Genomic DNA, 20,010 nt, shown 5'->3' with positions numbered 1-20,010 from the left:
TATTGTCTTGCTTACGTTCTTCTTTGTGCCATCGCATCAATTTCGCATTTGTTTTGTTCATGAACAAACGTTTCAGACGTGATATTAGAGGGAAATACCACATCACCTTGGCAGGCACCCTCTTCTTGACACGCATCCCCTCAACGTCGTCTAGATCATCTCGAGAGATCTTATACCGGCATGCGTTGCATACAGGGCATGAATCCAAATTTTCATACTCACCTCGATATAGGATGCAGTCATTAGGACAAGCATGTATCTTCTGTGCCTCTAATCCTAAAGGACAAACAACTTTTTTTTGCCTCGTATGTTGTCGCCGGCAAGGTGTTACCCTCAGGGAGTAAGTTTTTTATAAGTTTCAGCAACTCCTCGAATCCCTTGTCAGACAAACCATTTGATGCCTTCCATTGCAACAATTCCAATGTCGTACCCAACTTCTTTTGGTCTTATTTGCAATCAGGGTACAACAATGTTCTGTAGTCCTCCAACATACGCTTCAGATCTCTCGATTCCGTTTCTGTTTCGCAACTTTCCTCAGTTTCGCGCAGCATCTGACCAAGATCATCTTCTACAACGTATCCTTCAGTATCTTCTTCAAACACACCCATTGCAGTGTCATTGAAAAAGGCATTATAATTGGCTGCAAAGTCAGGAATCCTGTCCTCTTCTTCTACATTATTATCCAGCATAATTCCTCTTTCGCCATGCTTGGTCCAAATATCGTAGTTCGGCATGAAACCACTGTTGAACAAGTGACTGTGGATGGTTCTTGATGATGAGTAATCCTTCTCATTCTTACAGAATTTGCATGGATAACGAACGAAACCGCCATACTTGTGTTTCTCGGCCGCTTCTATGAATTCATGTACACCATCAATGAACTCCTTTGAACGCCGGTCGGCCATGTACATCCATTGCCGACTCATCTGGGTCCACAATACATTTATATACATCATTGTAGTGTATAAATAGTTCATTCATACTACCAATTTATAACTAATATTGAATACGCTATTAATAAAACTGAACTACAAAATTATAACGATGCATATGGGCTTCTGACTGCATGACTGTGTAAAAACTTTGTTTTCTATATGGAACTTTATATTTTTGTACAAGAAACGACGCATGTGGCCTTCTGGCCTAGCTGAGCTGCGGGTCTCGAATTGGCGCAGCATGCATCTCGAATGTGGAATCTTGTAAAGTTTTGGAATTTTGAAGGGAACTAAATAAAGCACCCTTGAATATGTAATTGATAATATTTCCATACAAAATTTGAATTCAAATATATAATTGATAATGCATATAACTATAATAAATAGATACTATTCACTTATCAAATAAATTGATAAAACATATAAATACAATAATTTGATAGTATTCACATATCAAATAAATTGATAACGCATATAACTACAATAAAATGCTACAACTAAAAATAATTATCACATGTATAAACTAAATTAAGTGATAACTGCTTCTAAAAACCAATTGCTAAGTTATGGAGAAAAATAGCTAATTTTTTTTGAAAAAAAATAAAAATTCGCCTTCCCTCCCCTCACTCAACTGCCGTGAACAGTGATTTCACGGCATCTTGAAGGTGGGAGGGGTTGGGGTATTTATAGACGTGGCTCAAAGGCACTGGTTGTTGCTCAACAACCAGTGCCAAACAATAGGCATAGGCACCGGTTGAAGTTACCAACCGGTGCCTTTGTTGTGGGCACGTGGCGGCACCGGGTAATGGCAAAACCCGGTGCCATTGTCCGCCCTTTAGGCACCGGTCCGGTACCTATTTCTCCTTGTTCTTTTGGTACCGGTTGGTGGCACTAACCGGTGGATTTTGGTACCGGGTAATGCTTTAACCCGGTACCAAACCCCATACCTTTGATCGCCGTTGGCCAAAGATACATCAATACTGGTTGCAAAAACAGCTGGTACATTAGTACCGGTTGCAAAAGTAGATAGTACCTTTGGCCAGTAGCGAGTCGAAGAAGAACACGCCCACTCTCGACGGCCTTGATTGCGTACACGGAGATGGCGTCAAATGGCCAAGTAGCACTTATTTCTGCATTAGTAAGAGGCCACTGCTCCACCTTGTCATAATTTAGATCGGAATTGCAGATTGACCTAAATTAAATAGGTCGACAAACTTAAGACTGGTACGCTGGATACAAAGACTGCAGACCAATCGGGGGCCGCCCGTGTCGTGCCCGAGTGATACGGAAAAGAAAACATATCATCTTGTTGGTTGGTATTTTACCTCACACAAAACTACAAAAGAAAGGGACTAGATGATTATCGAGTCGAGCGAATTTTCGTCATTTTAGTTGCCAGTGTAAACCATTTTATCCAAAATGAATTATCGTCGATGCGTGTAAACCAGTTGTTTTTTTAGGAAGGTGTAAGCCAGTTGTTTGCTTTGCAACTAGAAAAAAAAAGTATTTGGTTTACTTTTATCGCCATCATACTCTTTTGCCATGGGACATTCCACACGCACTGAATGAAATAGTGGTTATTTTTTGGAAGAATTTGAATGAAATACTACTAGCCCCGTGATTTCCCCCCACATTAAGCACCAATCAGACATTGCACATAAACCATGATGCATCAGCCTGTTACCGAAAGGATCCGATGTAATCATTGGAACGATCAAACACAGTGGGGCGTAAACTACGCGAGGAAATCATGACAAATTCCCACAGAAACATTCTCGTCTCTCAGTGGATGGCCTAACCACCAATCCAGGCTCTCCGGGGTTACACCATGGCCGTGTTTGGATTGGGCTGACCTTTGATCACTAATTTAAAGTATTAAATAAAGTCTAATTACAAAACCACCTGTAAAATTTTTGGTAAATTCACAAAACCAATCTAACGAGGTCTTTGACCGTACGATTAGAGAATAATTATTATAGCATCACTGTAGCAAATCATAGATTAATTATCGTCATTAGATTTGTTTTGAAAAGTACACACATCCGTGAAAAAATTTCGCAAATAAATTTCGTTTAATACTCCATACATGCATTCGTCTTTTTGTGAAAAAATTTTCGTGATCTCAACCAAACGCACCGCATGAAGATTTTTTTCGTGAAAGATGCCGCTGCAGTTGCGCAGTTTTTCTCCAAGATCCGAGACACGCAAAGCTCTGCTGCTCCGTGGTACAAAGGTCCTGTTTAGATCTTTAACAGTAAATCTCGTAAACAAAAAATATCACATCGAATGTTTTGACACATAGAGTACTAAATAAAATCTATTTATAAATTTTTTTTATGGATGGGCTGTAAATCGCGAGACAAATCTAATGAGCCTATTTAATTTATGATTTGCAACAGTAATGCGACAGTTACCATCCGCTAATTATAAATTAATCATAAATTAATTAGCATCATTAAATTCGTCTCGCGATTTACAACTCATCTGTGCAAAAAGTTTTATAAATAGACTTCATTTAGTACTTCAAATTAGCAAGAAACAAGCCCAAAATATAAAAACGATGGAAACCTCCTTCTCTTTTTTTTCCACCGCACGTGCTACGCGCACATGGGCCCACATTCAGTGCCCCAAAGCTGTCGCGCTTTTCCACGCAGGCAAGTCGGGAGCTTCGTGGGTTAACTTTTTTTTCCTGTTGGCCGGGGTGGTCCCACCGAGAGGCCCGTATATTAACCCCGGCTGCAAGCTGCCCGTGATGGCGTGACCCGTGAGCCAAGGAGACCAGCTCACAAAAAACTCTCGCAGATCAGCCAAGGAGACCAGCTCAGCGCCTGCGGCTCTGCTTCTGCCCCCCTCGCAAATCCACACGGTGGACCCGTGCCGTGCGCGGCCGCCGGAGGAAGGAGACGCGAAGCCTCGCCGCGCGTCGCGTCGCGCTCGCTTCACAACCGCTCGCGAGGCGGCGGCCGCGGTAGCTTCGCCGCTTTCCCACACCTGGTCTGGTCTCCGCCGCCGCCGTTGTCACAGCTGCTCAGCCTCCTGCACAAATACCCCGAACAGCGGTTGCCTCTTCTTCGTACTCCTTCGACGTTTCAACGCGGGATCCCACTAGACCGACCGGGGAGCCATGGGGGGAAGCTCGTCGAGGAGCAGCCCACGGGACGGGAGCAGCCACGGGCGGGGGTACGGCCGCTCGCGCTCCTTTGGCCAGCCGGCGGGGCCGCCGCCGCCGCAGTATGGAGGCTACTACTGCCAGGACCCGAGCGCGGGCTACTACGCCGCGCCGCAGCAGGGAGGAGGGTACGCCGCCCCGTACCCGGCCCCGGCGTACCAGCCCCCCGCCGCTGCCCCGGCGCCGCCGGCCGCGAAGCCGCGGCAGCTGGACCGCCGGTACTCGCGGATTGCCGACGATTACCACTCGGTGGATCAGGTACGCCTGCGATTATTTGTCCTTGGTGAATCGTAGCAGCAGCTGCGTCTCTATGTCTTCTGTTTGGATGTTGGTTGGATCTTAGTTAGTGGCAGCGCGGTGAATCGGATCGATTTGAACTCGCCGCTGGCTCGCAGAGGCCTTGGTCTAGATCTCAGAAGTCCTCAGTATTTTTCCATCTTGCAACCAAGTTTGGAGACCATGGCTGGTTTCTCCTCCTCCGTAGTTCCTCAATCTACAATGAATTGAAATGTAAGGAGATTAGAATGGCTCCGTCGTGGGTCAGCCGATTTCATGTAGCGCAAATTCAGATTGGGATGACGGGTTAAATGGTGGTCAACGATAGATACTGTTGATGAAGGATTCATGCACACGAAAGTAGATAGACGACTTTGTGACCACAGCTCATTGGAAAAATACACAATATTTTTCTGCAAGGTTGGCAACTTGGCATTATCGGGAGCACCAGCCTTTGGCTTGCTGCTGTGTTTGGTTAGAGTTGCTGAGTTGTCTGATTGCCTGGTTTTCTTCTCGCCAAACTGGCCAGACTGTCATGAGTTAATGGCTATGCGCCGGACAAAGTAGTAGCTGGGCTCATGGAAGTTATATAATCGACCTCTTGACACATCACATATTTTTCACAATTTTCTACTCTGGGATTAACCCTTTACATCCACCCTCCATATCTAATTATTGTAATGCGGGCTACACCTTATTAAAAGTCACTGCTGTAATTGATCGTTTATTGATGAAAGATTTATTATGTTCCATTAGTGCAAGTTTTAGGCACATACTAAATTCAGTTATGCTACTGTTACTCCTCTGAACTGTCTTTCTGAAGATCAAACCTTTCCCTTTTGCAGGTTACTGATGCCCTAGCTCAAGCTGGGCTTGAATCGTCGAATCTTATTGTCGGCATTGATTTCACAAAGAGCAATGAGTGGACAGGTTAGCGCTTACGGACTATTTGTTTGTTTTATTGCTTAATGCAATAGTTCGGTGCAATGCCTCGCTTACCGATGCTAATGATCTATTTTTCATTATCAGGGAAATTCTCCTTCCATGGACGTAGTTTACATCACATTAGCAGCTCACCAAATCCTTATGAACAAGCCATCTCAATTGTAGGGCAGACACTATCAAAATTTGATGAAGACAATTTGATCCCATGCTTTGGATTTGGAGATGGTAATGAATTTTAATATTTGACTTACTGCACTATTTCATAATTTCTCTACAACCTAATTCAACTGTACACTTATTTTTTTCAGCATCAACACATGATCAAGATGTCTTCTGTTTTTATCCTGTCGAGAGACCATGCAATGGTTTCTCAGAAGCTCTGCATCGATATAGGGAAATTGTACCACATTTGCGCTTAGCTGGTAAGTTGCTATTGCCCTGTTCAGCCATTTAACTGCATTGGGCATGTGTGCTAATTCATCTTTTTGAAAATGATTCTGAACAGGACCAACATCCTTTGCACCAATTATTGAGATGGCTATGACCATTGTGGAGCAAAGTGGTGGCCAATACCATGTTCTATTGATAATTGCCGATGGGCAGGTACCATGTTTACTTTTCTTGTTGTGATGCTGCAAGTAATTCCATGGTTGTGAATTATGATATGAGCAGTGGTTTTAATATATATATATATATATATATATATATATATATATATATATATATATATATATATATATATATATATATATATAAATATATAAATTAGACTCACTGTTGCATTGCTACTGCAAAATGCTGTTTTTCCTTGACCTGATATTGCTATGCAAATCCAGCATGTCAATACATGAAACAACAAATAGAATACAATTGTGTGTTTTGTTAAAGTTACGTATTAATGTGTACTATCTGCTGCCTGTGTGTTTTGAACTGTCGTATGTATGTTGGAATTCGAATATTTCCTTTCTGTTCACTAATTAGCTTATATAATAACTCAGGTTACGCGGAGTGTAGATACTGCATCTGGACAGCTAAGTTCGCAAGAGCAGAAGACTGTTGATGCCATTGTGAAGGCCAGGTAAGACATGCATAAATGTCGCTCATTATCTTGTTTCGTTGTGCCCATACTGAATGCACTCTGGCTTTTAGTTACAGATACAACTACTTCAAGTTTACAAAATTTACGAAGTCCGATGTGTCATGGGCGCTGCTGATTGTTTCATTTTCTTTTATCCAGTGAACTGCCTTTGTCCATCGTGTTAGTAGGAGTTGGTGATGGCCCCTGGGACATGATGAAGGAATTTGATGACAACATTCCTGCTCGAGCTTTTGACAATTTCCAAGTAAGTTGATGTGTCATACCTGAGGATTGGTTTCACTTCAAAATCTGCTCGTAATTTTGAGATGATAAATGATAAACTCCTGCTTCCTAACACTGGAAATCTGTTACTTCTCTAGTTTGTGAATTTCTCGGAGATAATGTCCAAGAACATGCCACAATCAAGGAAAGAGGCTGCATTTGCTCTTTCTGCATTGATGGAGATACCACAACAATATAAAGCAACCGTGGAATTAGGAATTTTAGGGTACGCCTTTCACCCCCTTGAATGTACATCACAGTACTCAGTTTGATTTTTTTTCGTTTTTAATTACATACTGACTTGTATCAACATGTTGCGAGCAGTCGTCGCTCTTTCAAGTCTCCTGACAGGGTTCCTCTGCCGCCTCCTGCTGGAATCGATGATGCTTATTCCTATTCGTCTAAAAGCTTTAGTAAGCCAACCACCTACCCACAGAGTTCATCATCCTCATCACCGTATCCTCACTACGAAAATCCACATAGCGCCACCCCAGCTGCGCCTACGTCCACTTACGACAACCAGGTACAACCCCGTGTGCTCCTTCTTTTCTGCTTTATCTTTTTTTTTAAGAAAGGATTTCTGCTTGATCTCTGAGTTAAAGTTTTTCTGAATAGAGGCATTTACGTAGCATTTATATCTGATCATCTAAATGCATCTGTAGGTCTGCCCTATCTGCCTTGTGAACCCCAAAGACATGGCATTTGGCTGTGGACACCAGGTGAATCCCTTTCCTTTCTTGCGGTACAGTGAATCTGTACCTTTTCTTTTTAATGAAAACCAGTATACCTGCCAGTGCCATTTTTCTTATGATATCTAATAGACTAGTGCCTGGTTGCTCGAGTCATTTTCGGTTGTGGAAGTGTGTTGAGACGTCAGCTTCATATCCATCCTAACAAAACATTTTCTTCGCAGACCTGCTGTGACTGTGGACAGAGTCTCCAGTCGTGCCCGATCTGTCGCATTCCCATCACCACAAGGATAAAGCTATACTAGCAAGTGGTGGTTTGGATCATTGCAAAATGGGTGGTATACTGGAGCCACCCTGCGTCACGCCCCGAGACCGGGACAGCACCACCCATTTGCAATCCGTCCAGGGAGGCCTCTCCACCATGGACCAATTTAGGCCGAGGACTGCAGGGCCGCTGATCCAGCGCTCCAAGATGGAGCAGGGTTGTCCCAGTATTGATACCCACCAGGAATGATCCGAACACAGTGCAATAGGCAGTGGGTTTCAGAATTTATCAAGGGCTATTTCCAAAGCAATGGGGAAAACACAAAATAGAAGAAAGAGGGAAAATACAAAAAAAAAAGAGTTGGTGGTGTGTTTTGCTATTGCGTGTTGGGCAATGGCACTAACTGTGTGGTTGCTCAACCGACGACTTGTACATATGGATATTCGTTCTTTTCTGGTCTTCTGACATCAGCGTTTAGGGGATTCTTTGTTCTGGTACCTTTTTGTTCGTCCCAAATTTGTTAACTTTATTTGTTGCGTGTTGTAAAAAAAATCAAACATAAATTTCATGTAATGCGAAGTTATAAACTGGCGAACCTGATTGCTGTGTTACAACAGATCGAGAGTTTGATGATGTCAGTTGGGCTTTTTCTTGTAATGAACCGGCATGAAATTGTGCAGCGTCCATGGATGTTGTGCCAGCTGGGTATCTAGTATACGAGCTATGGCTAGCATGAGGCACCTGAACCTGTTGCACCCTGCGCTCTTTGCCTCTTTGGTTTGGTGCCGTTACATGTCGGCGAAGAAGTTGTAAACCCTGGCGTTGTGGAAGATCAAACGGACAGCGGCGGCAGTGGTGGCGATGCCGAGAACCGTGGAGACGGCGATGATGCCCCAGTGCCAGATCCTGCTCCATCTCTTGCCGCCCTTCCCATTTATCTGCACCAGCAATCCACCATCAGATTAAACAAATACGGCTGCCAGTGCCAGCTAGAGCTGTGGGGACTACATGCCTTGAGGACGATCATGCTCGGCCCCGTTTGGTTTGCAGCGTGGTAGTAAATAGTGACATTTTGACCACTAATTACGGTATCAAACAAAGTCAGATTACAAAACCAACTTAAGAACCCTTGCGCTAGTGACCTTGAAGAATCTAATGAGGCCTTTGACCGAGCGATTAGAGGATAGTTACTGTAGCATCACTGTAGAAAATTATCGATTAATTGCCGTCATTTGATTCGTCGCGAAAAGTTACACTCATCCCTGAAAAGGTTTTGCAAATAGACTTCGTTTAGTACACCATGCATGCGAGATTCTTTTTGTAAAATGGAATAGCACGAGTTAAACAAACGAGGCCAAACGTGAGCGGGACGAGCGCGAAGGAGCCGAAGAGGTTGACAAAGTCGCCCATGAAGGGGAACAGCGCGGCGACGAAGACGTTGAAGCCCAGGACGAGCCCCCGCGCGCAGAGGCGACGCGTGAGGTTGTAACGGGAGGACGTGCCCTCGTGCAGCCGCTGCAGCCGCGTGTCCAGCGCCTCGTGCACCGGCGCCGTGAACATCTGCGTGCCACAAACCGAGACACGCACACATCCATGATAGGCCATCCACTGAATCACTGATCCACCAGTTAGCTAAGGTTCGCGCGGCTGCACGTTACTATACGTACGTGCTGCGAGACGACGCTCTGCAGGAAGGCGGCGGCGTTGAGGAGCACGACGGCCCACCTCGGCCCGCTGAGCTCGTCGGGGAGGTACTCCGACACCGCCGACCCGTACGCCCAGTACCCCGCCGCGCTGACGCCGTAGTAGGCCGCGGCGCCAGCGGTGTACTGCACCGCCAGCGCCGGCCGCATGTTGCGCACCGCCGGCGACCGCAGCGTCGACTACTGAAACCAAATACAGTTACGAAAAGGGTTGTCGGAGCTAGCCTACCTACATCACCTGCCTGTAATGGAACAGATGGAGATCACCTGTATCTCCGTGAGCATCCCGGACGCGTTGCAGACGAGGATGGCAGTGACGGCGCCCAGCGCGTTGAACGCCTTCTCCGCTGGGCTCCCATGGACGCCGTAGTCCTTTTGCCTGCTCGATTTCCCTGTAATTTGGAGAATGATCAATTCAAGCAAGACACAACAAATGACCTAAAGGCTCAAACACTGTGTTAATTAACCTTTTAAAAAGAAAAAAACAGGCCCGCACGGTTATTACCATCTTTCACCAGGATGGCCAGCAGGGTGACGTCATAAACTCACTACCGGGTTTCGCGTATTTGCCGAGTGCCTACGGCACTCGGCAAAGCCCTAATTGCACTCGGCAAAGGGTTTGCTGAGTGCCGCCCCCGGCAAACACCACACGGCAACCAAAGACTCGGCAAAGCCGAGTTTGCCGAGTGCTTTTTATCAGACACTCGGCAAACCCTTTGCCGAGTGCTGAGTTGGCTCTCGGCAAAAAAAAGTTAGGGGCGACATCAATTAACAGTAACGGAGGGAGGTTTGCCGAGTGTCAAGACCAAGACACTCGGCAAAGAGATAAAAGAGCTAAAAAATATATATTTACAAACACAAATCTGCATCCATGATTACAATTTTTTAAACCAATCAAAAGACCATACATAGATATATGTACAGAAGTTATTTGAGATCACTATACTCTACATTAATCCAAAGTTATTATTTCAGATGAATATGAGAAATTTCAGATGACCATACATAGACAGGAACACAGCCACAAAAACAAAGAGTATGATACACAGCCACAAAAACAAAGAGTAACTGACAACTAGCACTGCAAGAAGATCCCTATGATGTTCCATAAAAACAAAGAGTACATTAATTCATTATGATTTTGTCGTAAAGTGGTTTACTTGAAGAGATCTTTGATACACAGCCACTGTCATAGTATGATATAATGTCGAACAGCATAGATGAATTATAACCACTATTTCAGACAGCATAGTGTGATATACTTTGCTGCGACGCCAAAATCATAACCACCAGCCAAACAACACAGACAGCGCAAGCATTATTTCGACAGGCTATTTCAGGCTAGCGTGTCAACAATAATATCTCGAGCTATATAGGTGCAAGACAGAGTCCAAAAGGTATGCAGTATGGACCATCCATGAAAAAGGCAAGAAATTTGTGGCAAACGTAGTTTAAACGCGTGCCTCAATTTGTGATGGGCCTAACCATTTAGACGGTAGTGCTGGGATTCCTCCAGTTCTGAACATCCCAATCTGCGAATGAAGTGAAAGACATGAATATTATTAACCCAGAGAGACCAACTGAATGAAACAGGGAAGGCAAGGGATTTGGTCAAACAGGTTGCCGGCGATGGTGTCGCAGTAAGAGGAAGGGGAGGAGGTCCGAGCGCTGGCCGAGATGCAGCCGGGAAGGGAGGAGGTACAGGCACCGGCGCGCGGGCACGGGAGCAGGCCGTCGGGCGGCGGGCGCAGTCGGGGCAGAGCAGAGCGCGGGCGGATGAATCCGATGCGGACGCGGAGCGGACTGCTCCTCCCCCCTCCTCCTCATCCTCCTCCTCCCCCGGAAGCGGAGGCACGGGGGCACCCAGCCGGCCTGCCGGGGCGAGGGGCGAGGGGCGCGGGGACGGGCGCGGTGGTGAGCGCAGGCGGCGTTGAGGAGGAAGCTCACCCGGCGGCCATGGCGGGCGGCGGTGGCGAGCGCAAGTGGTCCGGCCGCGGGGGCGAGCGCAGGCGGTCCGGCGCGGGGGCGAGCGCAGGCTGAGGCGGAGGCGGGCCGGCGCGGTGGCGCGGACGAGGAGCGGCGGCACGGTGGCGAGCGGGAGCAGGCAGGCAAGCAGCAGCGATGTGGTGTGTCCGTGTGTGTGTGTGGTGCTTTGTGCCGACACTCGGCACTTCCGAGTGTTTAGATCTGGCACACTCGGCAAATGTATTTTTTCTTTTATTTTTCAAATCTTTTTCACTTAATTTCTCTTAATATAATTTCAAAAATACCTAGCCAAATAACTTAGAAATTACTATTTCATGTTTTTACTATATAAAAACCATTATTTCATGCAAACGTATACCTCAAATGTATTTTATTTCAACTAATTATTCTAATTGAATATGTGTTTGAATAAATTTGTTCGACTTTTTCATTAAAATGCCTTTTCAATTTCACTGAATAGTTCCTATTGATGCGTCGAAAATTTCATTATTTCATGCACTATTAGTTCAAATTCAAATTACTTCAATTGCATAGTGTAGTGGCAAAAAAAATTTAAAATTATCAAACGGATTCCAAAAATATCCAAAATTTAACAACAAACATTTCATCTTGTCTATTGCCTATACAAAAAATTTTAAATTCAAATTCCAATTCGATCATCATTGTTACTCAAAATCTAAATGAATCATCTCTTGTCTATGGAACTTCTTCGGAGATGCCTCATTTCGTAAGTTACATATGTCAAAACTTTTGCAAAACCTTCTCAGTTTTTTATTACACTATCCACATATGATATTATGGTATCATGACAAATCTCATAATTTTCAGACTTCATTTGCTTTTTATAGAATTTAAAATCTATTTAGCCATATGTTCGTGGTCATATTTCATGTACAAGATATTCTATTTTTCCTTTCAAATCTTTGACAGTGACTCAAAATTGACTCAGTAATATGAATATCAATTTTCCATTCATTATAGTACATTATTCCAAAAACATGCAGTACAACTTTGAATTTTTCCAAAAATAGTCTTTTAATGAAAGAAATTGACCAAATATAAAAAACATTAGGAAAATATACGAAATTTTAATATGTAGTGAATCTTGTCGTGTGGGAACAGACACAAAAGTTTGAAAGGTGGAAGAAAAAGTTTTGTTAAAGATTTGCCGAGTGTCACAATGTGGCACTCGGCATAGAAGTGTATTTGCCGAGTGTCTAACGTGGGACACTCGGCAAACATCACGGCAAGCACAGTGCCGTCAACGGGCATCGTGGGGTGAGGCGGTTTGTCGAGTGCCCACTAGTAGACACTCGGCAAACGCGTGGTTTGCCGAGTGCTCCCTGGTGGACACTCGGCAAACTTTCCTCACTCGGCAAAAGGGCAGTTTGCCGAGTGCCTGTATTTTTGCACTCAGCAAACCCTCTGACACTCGGCGTATGACCGGTTTCCGGTAGTGACTACCGTCATCGCAGCGGACATTGCGAGCCATTTCCGCATGGCCGAGATCGTCGGCACGAGGTAGGAGAAGGCGAAGAAGACGGTTCCGGTTCCAGGGACGAACCACTAGAGCCTGGCAGGGGAGTGGCTGAGTTCCGCGTTGATCGCCTGGTTAATATAATCACGGAGCGAGAATGCGAGATCAATGAGCTAACTGATGATGGGGCTAATCAATCATGCAGACATGCTAGCTGTTCGTCTGCTGGCTTTTACTAGGCTTCATGCATATATCGGATTATCGATCTGGCCGTCCTCATTTTCCATTTCAGGGGAGTGGATATAATTTTAGTAGTCAGATTAGCATACCTTGAGTGCTCTTGCTCCCAGTAAAATAAAGCCCATGTTTCCGAGAAGCTGGATGCTGAACTGCAGGAACCAAGTGATGTAGTACATTTTCCTGCCTTCAGAACAACAAAGCATAAACGTGAGGAGTCATCTGAATGTCCACTCCAAGAGAGGTAGCTAGTGTGCCATCGCACCAATGATGTGAGAACTGCACAATTTGATACTATTTTAAACGAATCGCCGGTCATTATCATCCAGATGAGAGTTAACACGTGCTTGCCGAAAAGCGTGCCACGTGTTATCCCACTTCTAGAGACACGAATAACCGATACGTCATTCATCCAAAATAATATCAAATCCGGTAGTCCCGGTATGTGCTCCAACATACGTCCAGAATCAGCATATGCACATACCGTTTATAATCGAATACATCGTCAATAATCCACAAAGAACAGTTTTACAAAAATAGAGTTAGAATCTTAATATTACAAGTTCAATATAGGTGAGTTTCAAGCTTCACTTACAGGACTTGGGCTCACGAAAGTCATATTAAACAGAAACATAAAGTTTATTGCATTTACATGCTCTCACGAAACTCGATTACGATAAAGACTTACTAAAGTAATGATGCATTGCTCAAGGACATCATTACAACCACCACGACCTACTCTTCCCCCGCGTTTGGATCAGCGGGGTAGAAGTGGCCGAACACCACTTCCGGCTCACCTGCAACTAGGTTTAGAAAGCAACCTGAGTACAAAAGGTACTCGCAAGACTTACGCGATTACATGTACAAGGATCATGCAATGGCTCAAGTAAAAGCTTTAAGGTTTAGTAATTATTGCATAAGCATTAGCTCCCTACATTATCACCTATCAGAATTAATTAATCTTGTCCAACCCCAAACAATTTTAATTGATTAAGAGAGTAATATAATCTATAACTGATCATAGCTGTAACATGAACCATTCCCATCATAATCGAAATTCTACGAGGAATTCATGGGATAAGGAGCTTGCTCATAACCGAGAGCGCGGCAATTCGAATTGATTAAAACCTTGCAAGGGTGTACTACTTTACCCACACGACGCGAGGACCATGCGACTCATCCAACCGGCCAGAGTTGGATAAGGGGATACTCGCGTCAGCCGTTCCCAACAAGGCTCGATCATTGAACCTCACACCTAGCTTACGAGTAGAGATTTAGTTCCACCAGGGACATCTCTAAACTTTTCTACACATAGATCCACCTGGGAACACACTAAGCCTCTCTGCATAGCCCGTAGCCACGTATCTAGGACTGCACATCAATGATCAAGTCAAAGAAGATAATTGGCTCATCTATACCATTATATTGGATATGTGGTAGCACGGAAAGTTGCTCAAAACCAACGTCATCCACGGACGGTCCTTAAACGATTCAAGCGGACTATGCCCATGTGACTCTATTCTCTAGGCCCTACCATTCCGCTTGAATCTCGATACTGCATTCCACTTGCCCCGGACGCTCAAGTGCGATCAAGGATAATCAGGTAAGTGTGATACTCCAAACCATTCCTTTCGAGCAAGAAAATGAGTATTCTAAGCAGGGCTAAGCATCTAGTCAGTTTAAGTTATTAACTGACTAACAAGTGACAAGGACATGGATAACAATTCAAGAAAGGGTAATGCAAGAGAGTAGGTACCCAAAATGCAATACGTACATACTAAAATAACCCCATATTACCCGGTGATGTAACTAACTAACTCAGATTAAATAGGAGTAAGGAATCATGCTTAGCTGCTTGCCTTAGTTAACTTCGGGCTCGACCACGAACGGGATTCCGGGTTCAGGCTCCACGGACTCGGTGGGCTCCACGGGTTCGACCTCCGACGGTTCGGTCACTATAATGCATGAATGCGATGCAAGAATTAAGAAATGAACTAAACAACAAGAAGAAATCATGAAATAAAATGAGCATGCAGAGAACATTATAAGGAACTCATGAAAATTAGATTTTCAGTAAAAGGATTTTCCTATAAGTAATCATAAATATATTAGTTTTCAGCCACTCTAAAAAAGGTAAATCAGAAAATGCATACAAACTTAACTAAACAAATCCAAGAAAATTATCTTAGATACTAGAAATGAAAAAAAGCTAACAAAACTGGTTTTACTATTTTCTCACTTTCCAGTAAAAAGTTCTATATTAAACCATTTTCAGACAAAGCATAAGAAAACAAGCTAAAACTTTGATAAACAGCAAGGAAGCATGTGAAAAAGTTGAACCACTGAAAACTACACCTCACAAGGAGTATAACAAAATTTAGTTTGAAATTTTTAGAGCAATACACAAATAAATAAGCATTAAACTCACTTTTGCAAGATAAAACTATAGATAAATCTACAACAAAGTAACATACAAAAAAATATTTTTCATGAGTATATCTAAGCTAGAGGAATCCAACAAAACAAGTTTCACATTTTTTGGAATTATACACGAATTTCTATGGATTTTGCAAGATTGCAAACAAAATAAATATCACCAATCCTAGCAAAATTGCTAGATCCACCCCGCAGAGCCGGCCCAGAGGCCGACAAGCGGGGCCCACGGGCCAGCGGCCCACCCAGCCGGGGTCAAGGCAAGGCGCGCGCGGGGCGACGGCGGCGGCGGCGCGAGGCGGCGCGGTGAGGCGAGGCGAGGCCGGAGCAGGCCGGGGGAGGCGCGCATGGGGATGAGGAGGAGGCGGCGGCGAGCCTCACCTGCGGTGGCGCAGGCGAGGAGCGGCGACGGACGGGCGGCGCGGCGGCGTTGGGCAGCGGCGGACCGAGGCGAGCGGCGGCGGCCCTGCACAGCAAGGCCCAAGGCCGGGTGAGCGCCGGAATCGGAGGAGGAGGGTGAGAGGGAGCTCCCCGTGCGAGAAATTGGCACGGCACGCACCGGAGGAGGCGAAACGGCGACAGCCACGGAGCTCAAGCTGCGACAACAATGGGGGATTTGGGGCTAGGGTTTGCGGGGAGAAGGGGGCCGGTCGGGCGCGGATAAGGAGAGGGCGAGGGGAAGAGTGAAGAGGCGACACGGCATGCGAGGATGGCCGGCGCGTGGTGCGAGGATGGACGCCGGCGACGGGGCGACGCGTGCGCGCCGCGTAACAGAGCAGGGAGGAGGAGAAGGGTGGCTGACAGGTGGACCCGGCGAGGGAAATTTATTTCTCTTTTTTTTTCTTGGGCTGTGACAAATGAATTCCCGGCCGGGGTGCCGCTGTGCAGTGTGCACGAATGAGTTCAGTTACACCTTTTCAGTGTGCCATGGTACGCACGCCGTTTCATCCATGCGTACAGCTCGTACGATCAGTGGGCATCGCAAGTGAGCAACGATTTGAAATCTCAATTATTTTAGAGGACAGATGAGGCATCGTTGTTCTGATCTTAATTCTTAACCAACATGGCTGCTTGCATCCATATGAAAAGTAGACCACATACATCGCCAACTTTTTAACAATAATGCCACTAGATTCACCAAGAAATTACAAAGAACATTTTCTCTCCTTTACCATTTGGAATGCATTTTCGTAGATATTGTTAATCAAAGTGTTGTAGTATAGTGAAGACTGCCTGATTATAATCACAATTCAGTAGTAGACTAGAGGTAGGGAGATGTATAAGAACCTCACTTACCGAAGACAAAGCCCATGAGGTCCCTGTACCGGATGAACCTCTGGCCGTCGATGACATGTAGGCCGGCGAGGAGCCAGTTGGCATACCACGCAGCGGCGGCGACGATAAGCAGGCAGGCGATGCCCCACCCCCAGCCCAAGGGGGCCAGCATGAGGTTGGAGAAGCTAAGCACATAGGCGCAGTTGATGGAGGTCACAAGAAGCAGGCCCACCTGCTGCCATGAGTCTGAAGCGAACGACCAAAATTCAGCCAAATGAATCGTAGTTCAGAACCAAGGAGCTAGTGCAGGTTTCCATGCTGGTACAGATTCATGCAGTTACTACTCAAAGAGCAGGTTAAAAATAAATCTTGCTGATCATGTGTACCTGTGTCTACAGCATGAGCAGTAGCTGCAATGGTGTAGCCACTGCCGTTGTGCTCTTGATCCGCTTCACTGCCCAGCGAAGATGCCATTGCTTCTCTCTTGGCACCTGCTTCCATGTGCGTTCTTCAGCTTGCAGAGGTCAGGAAAGATGCGCGGATTACACTCTGTATGGCTCATATACATAAGCACGCAAAGAAGGCCCAAAAGCCGATTCGCGAATGATTAACAAAGCTATCGTTTCTTTTCTTTCAGAACAAAGAATCACATTCCCGATAATAGCAGTTACTACTCTCATTAGTCTTCAAATAATTGTCATTTTATTAGGAAGCAATAAGATCCCTAAAACATTACTTTGATCACAAATTAATACTATTAAGCACACTAGTCTATCCACTCGTGCTTCCGCACGGGCTAATAAAAATTAATATAAACATGAGGTCAATAATTTTAATTATCTATCTCACGTCCTTTTTCATCTATTAAATATTCTAACACATACTCTAAAATATATATTCGGAGCTCTTGTCGAGGTCGCTGAGCTGCGCCAGGAAGGCCTTCTCTCGCTTCTTGGCCTTGTACTGGAAGCGCTTCTTGAGCGACTCCTTGTCGAAGCGTCCTCCCTGGTCATGACTGCGGTGCTTGTGGCGCCGACGCTCCTTGTTGGAGCCTCCCTCGTCGCGGTCGCGGTAGTAGTCGAAGGAGTTGTTCTGGCCACCGCCGGACTTCTTGGGGAAATCGGCGATGAAGTGGTTCAGATCACCGTAGTTGTAGCACCCGGGGTTCTTCTTCCTCTACCTATTGTGGTAGACGCGCTGGAACTTGCTGATGAGGAGGCACAAGTCGTCGTCGCCTAGCGTCTCCAGTTGCTCTTCTGAAACAGAAGGCAAAGAGACAAGAGAAAAGCCAAGAGCAGAGTTAGCGTTAGAGCTCGATCCACCTGTGCCAGTCACAAGAGCAACGCTCTTGGAAGGAGGGGCACCATTGAGCTTGGCTCGTGTCTAGTTATCCACCTCCGTGGCCTTGAGCTTGCTGAAAAGCTCATTCACGGTTAGAGTCTCAGAGCCTGCAGACTCAATGATCGTGTTCATCTTGAGATCCCACACAGAGCGGTCAAGTGCGTAGAGCAACTTGAGAGCCTTCTCGTGCTCTGTGTACTCAAGGGCACCAGCAGATCTGTTCGCATTGACCTTGTTCACAATCGACTGAAAACGACTGAACATCAGGCCAATGCTCTCACCCGGCTCCTGTGTGAAGTTCTCGTACTCACGCCGGTGAGTCTCGAACAGTCTGGCCTTCACCTGAAGTGTACCCTCGTGGTAGTTCTCAAGGCACGTCCAAATTTTGTGGGCTTCCTGAAAACCCTGGACACGTGAGAACTCCGCACGAGAAACGCCAGCGAACAAGGTATTGACGGCCTTGGCGTTAGCCTCGTGCTGGGTCACCTGGAGCGGCGTGGTCCGAACAGCCAGCACCTCGTAAAGCTGGTTCGTGGTAATTTCCCAGACCTCGGCTGGTCCGAACAGAGAAAACAAAAGACTCAAGAGACTCAACCAGCCACGGGCTGGTGGGGGTATTTATACCCGGCTGCTGCGGCCAGACCGGTCAGACCGGTCCAGGGGACCGGTCAGACCGGTCGGGTCAGCAGCACCCTGCTGTACAGCCTCGATCGACGGCGGAGCTTCTTTCTTCGACTCGAAGTCTTTGCTGCGATGCCGCCACGTCGACGAAGATCCGGTCCGCGGTTTTGGAGGGTCCGCGAAACCCGGGTAGGTGGCCGGTTTTGAGAAAACCGCCAAAACCTCACGCACGGGAAGATTCCCGCCTCCACGCCGTGGCCCTAGACGTCGTTCCCGCCTCGGCCTCCTGACGGCCCTAGACGCCGCCCGACGCCCATCAACTCCGTCAGTCCCGAGACCGACGCCCGTGCCTCCACGACTTGGCGTCTTCAACCGCCGTCCGCCTCTTTGGTTTTGTGGCGCAAACCAAGAAATAGCAGTTACTACTCTCATTAGTCTTCAAATAATTGTCATTTTATTAGGAAGCAATAAGATCCCTAAAACATTACTTTGATCACAAATTAATACTATTAAGCACACTAGTCTATCAACTCGTGCTTCCGCACGGGCTAATAAAAATTAATATAAACATGAGGTCAATAATTTTAATTATCTATCTCACGTCCTTTTTCATCTATTAAATATTCTAAAACATACTCTAAAATATATATTCGTCATTATCTAGTTACAATAGATTTTATTTTGTATCACACCTCCATATATATTTGATGTATATTTAGTTGAACTATTTGTTTGTGAATTGATATTCTTATCTCTTTCATCATACATGAATATATGGTGACATATATCGTAGTTAGTAATATAAATAATACATTAATAATGATAGAAATAGTAATTTAGAATTTTATATTGGTGCACCTTAATACTTCATTAAAATTATATAATTTAAATTCAGATTTAAGAGTAATTTAACTTGTAACAAAAATAACATCATTGGATAATTTATATACAAATTTAGGGTGTATTTGTATTATTTTATAATGGTATAGGTGGGTAATTTACACAAAGATTAGGGGTTACTTTAGATTCTTTTTATAATGGTAGATGTGGGTAATTTAGATATATGTTTAGGGGGTTACTTAATTTTATTTTCATAATGGTAGAGGTGGGTAATTTATTAGAAAAAATAACAGATCCGATGGTTATTATAATTAGAGTTGTTGGATTGATAGCTGGATGTTTCAAATTTTTGTGAGAATTTATAGGGTTTCTCTCACCGTGTTCGGCTGGACCATTTCCGGCTGGTATGGGCTGGAGCTGCTCCAGCCGGAATCAGGCGGCCAGCAGCCATGCAGCCG

The 20,010-nt window shown here is 45.2% G+C and overlaps 2 protein-coding genes across 9 annotated transcripts; one reads left to right on the top strand and one right to left on the bottom strand.

The window, feature by feature from the left end:
- The first annotated feature begins 3,687 nt into the window (after positions 1-3,687).
- Positions 3,688-8,255, top strand: LOC120672316 (E3 ubiquitin-protein ligase RGLG5-like). Its single transcript, XM_039952648.1, has 11 exons — positions 3,688-4,362; positions 5,226-5,310; positions 5,410-5,550; positions 5,634-5,747; positions 5,831-5,928; positions 6,324-6,403; positions 6,563-6,668; positions 6,784-6,911; positions 7,010-7,208; positions 7,348-7,404; positions 7,599-8,255. Exons 1-11 carry the CDS (start codon positions 4,060-4,062, stop codon positions 7,677-7,679), a joined length of 1,392 nt encoding a protein of 463 aa, XP_039808582.1. The 5' UTR covers positions 3,688-4,059; the 3' UTR covers positions 7,680-8,255.
- Positions 8,210-17,318, bottom strand: LOC120672317 (proline transporter 2-like). Of its 8 annotated transcripts, none has more exons than XR_005674059.1 (9): positions 17,137-17,318; positions 16,772-16,996; positions 13,135-13,225; positions 10,828-10,874; positions 9,610-9,734; positions 9,307-9,522; positions 8,990-9,199; positions 8,782-8,901; positions 8,210-8,577 (listed from the first exon to the last, which is right to left on the bottom strand). XR_005674059.1 is itself a non-coding variant. In XM_039952651.1 (9 exons), exons 1-8 carry the CDS (start codon positions 17,249-17,251, stop codon positions 8,868-8,870), a joined length of 1,053 nt encoding a protein of 350 aa, XP_039808585.1. In that variant the 5' UTR covers positions 17,252-17,317; the 3' UTR covers positions 8,443-8,577; positions 8,866-8,867. The 8 variants fall into 8 exon arrangements, 4 of the variants coding, with proteins under 4 accessions (XP_039808586.1, XP_039808584.1, XP_039808583.1 ...); XR_005674058.1 differs by having other exon boundaries at positions 9,000-9,199; XM_039952651.1 differs by having other exon boundaries at positions 8,443-8,577; positions 8,866-8,901; positions 9,000-9,199; positions 17,137-17,317.
- Between the last annotated feature and the right edge of the window lie 2,692 nt (positions 17,319-20,010).

This window comes from Panicum virgatum, chromosome 5N (assembly GCF_016808335.1).
Source record: "Panicum virgatum strain AP13 chromosome 5N, P.virgatum_v5, whole genome shotgun sequence".
NCBI classification, from domain to species: domain Eukaryota; kingdom Viridiplantae; phylum Streptophyta; class Magnoliopsida; order Poales; family Poaceae; genus Panicum; species Panicum virgatum.
This window is presented reverse-complemented; position numbering and strand designations above follow the sequence as displayed.

Excerpts from the sequence above, each read along its gene's own strand:
- LOC120672316 (XM_039952648.1), top strand. The coding sequence starts at position 4,060 with ATGGGGGGAAGCTCGTCGAGGAGCAGCCCACGGGACGGGAGCAGCCAC. Across the intron at positions 6,669-6,783 it reads GAGCTTTTGACAATTTCCAA|TTTGTGAATTTCTCGGAGAT; the intron begins GTAAGTTGATGT and ends TTACTTCTCTAG. Across the intron at positions 6,912-7,009 it reads GTGGAATTAGGAATTTTAGG|TCGTCGCTCTTTCAAGTCTC; the intron begins GTACGCCTTTCA and ends TGTTGCGAGCAG.
- LOC120672317 (XM_039952649.1), bottom strand. The coding sequence starts at position 17,251 with ATGGAAGCAGGTGCCAAGAGAGAAGCAATGGCATCTTCGCTGGGCAGT. Across the intron at positions 13,226-16,771 it reads CCTCATGGGCTTTGTCTTCG|GAAAATGTACTACATCACTT; the intron begins GTAAGTGAGGTT and ends TTCTGAAGGCAG. Across the intron at positions 9,735-10,827 it reads CCAGCACTACCGTCTAAATG|GGAAATCGAGCAGGCAAAAG; the intron begins GTTAGGCCCATC and ends TCCAAATTACAG.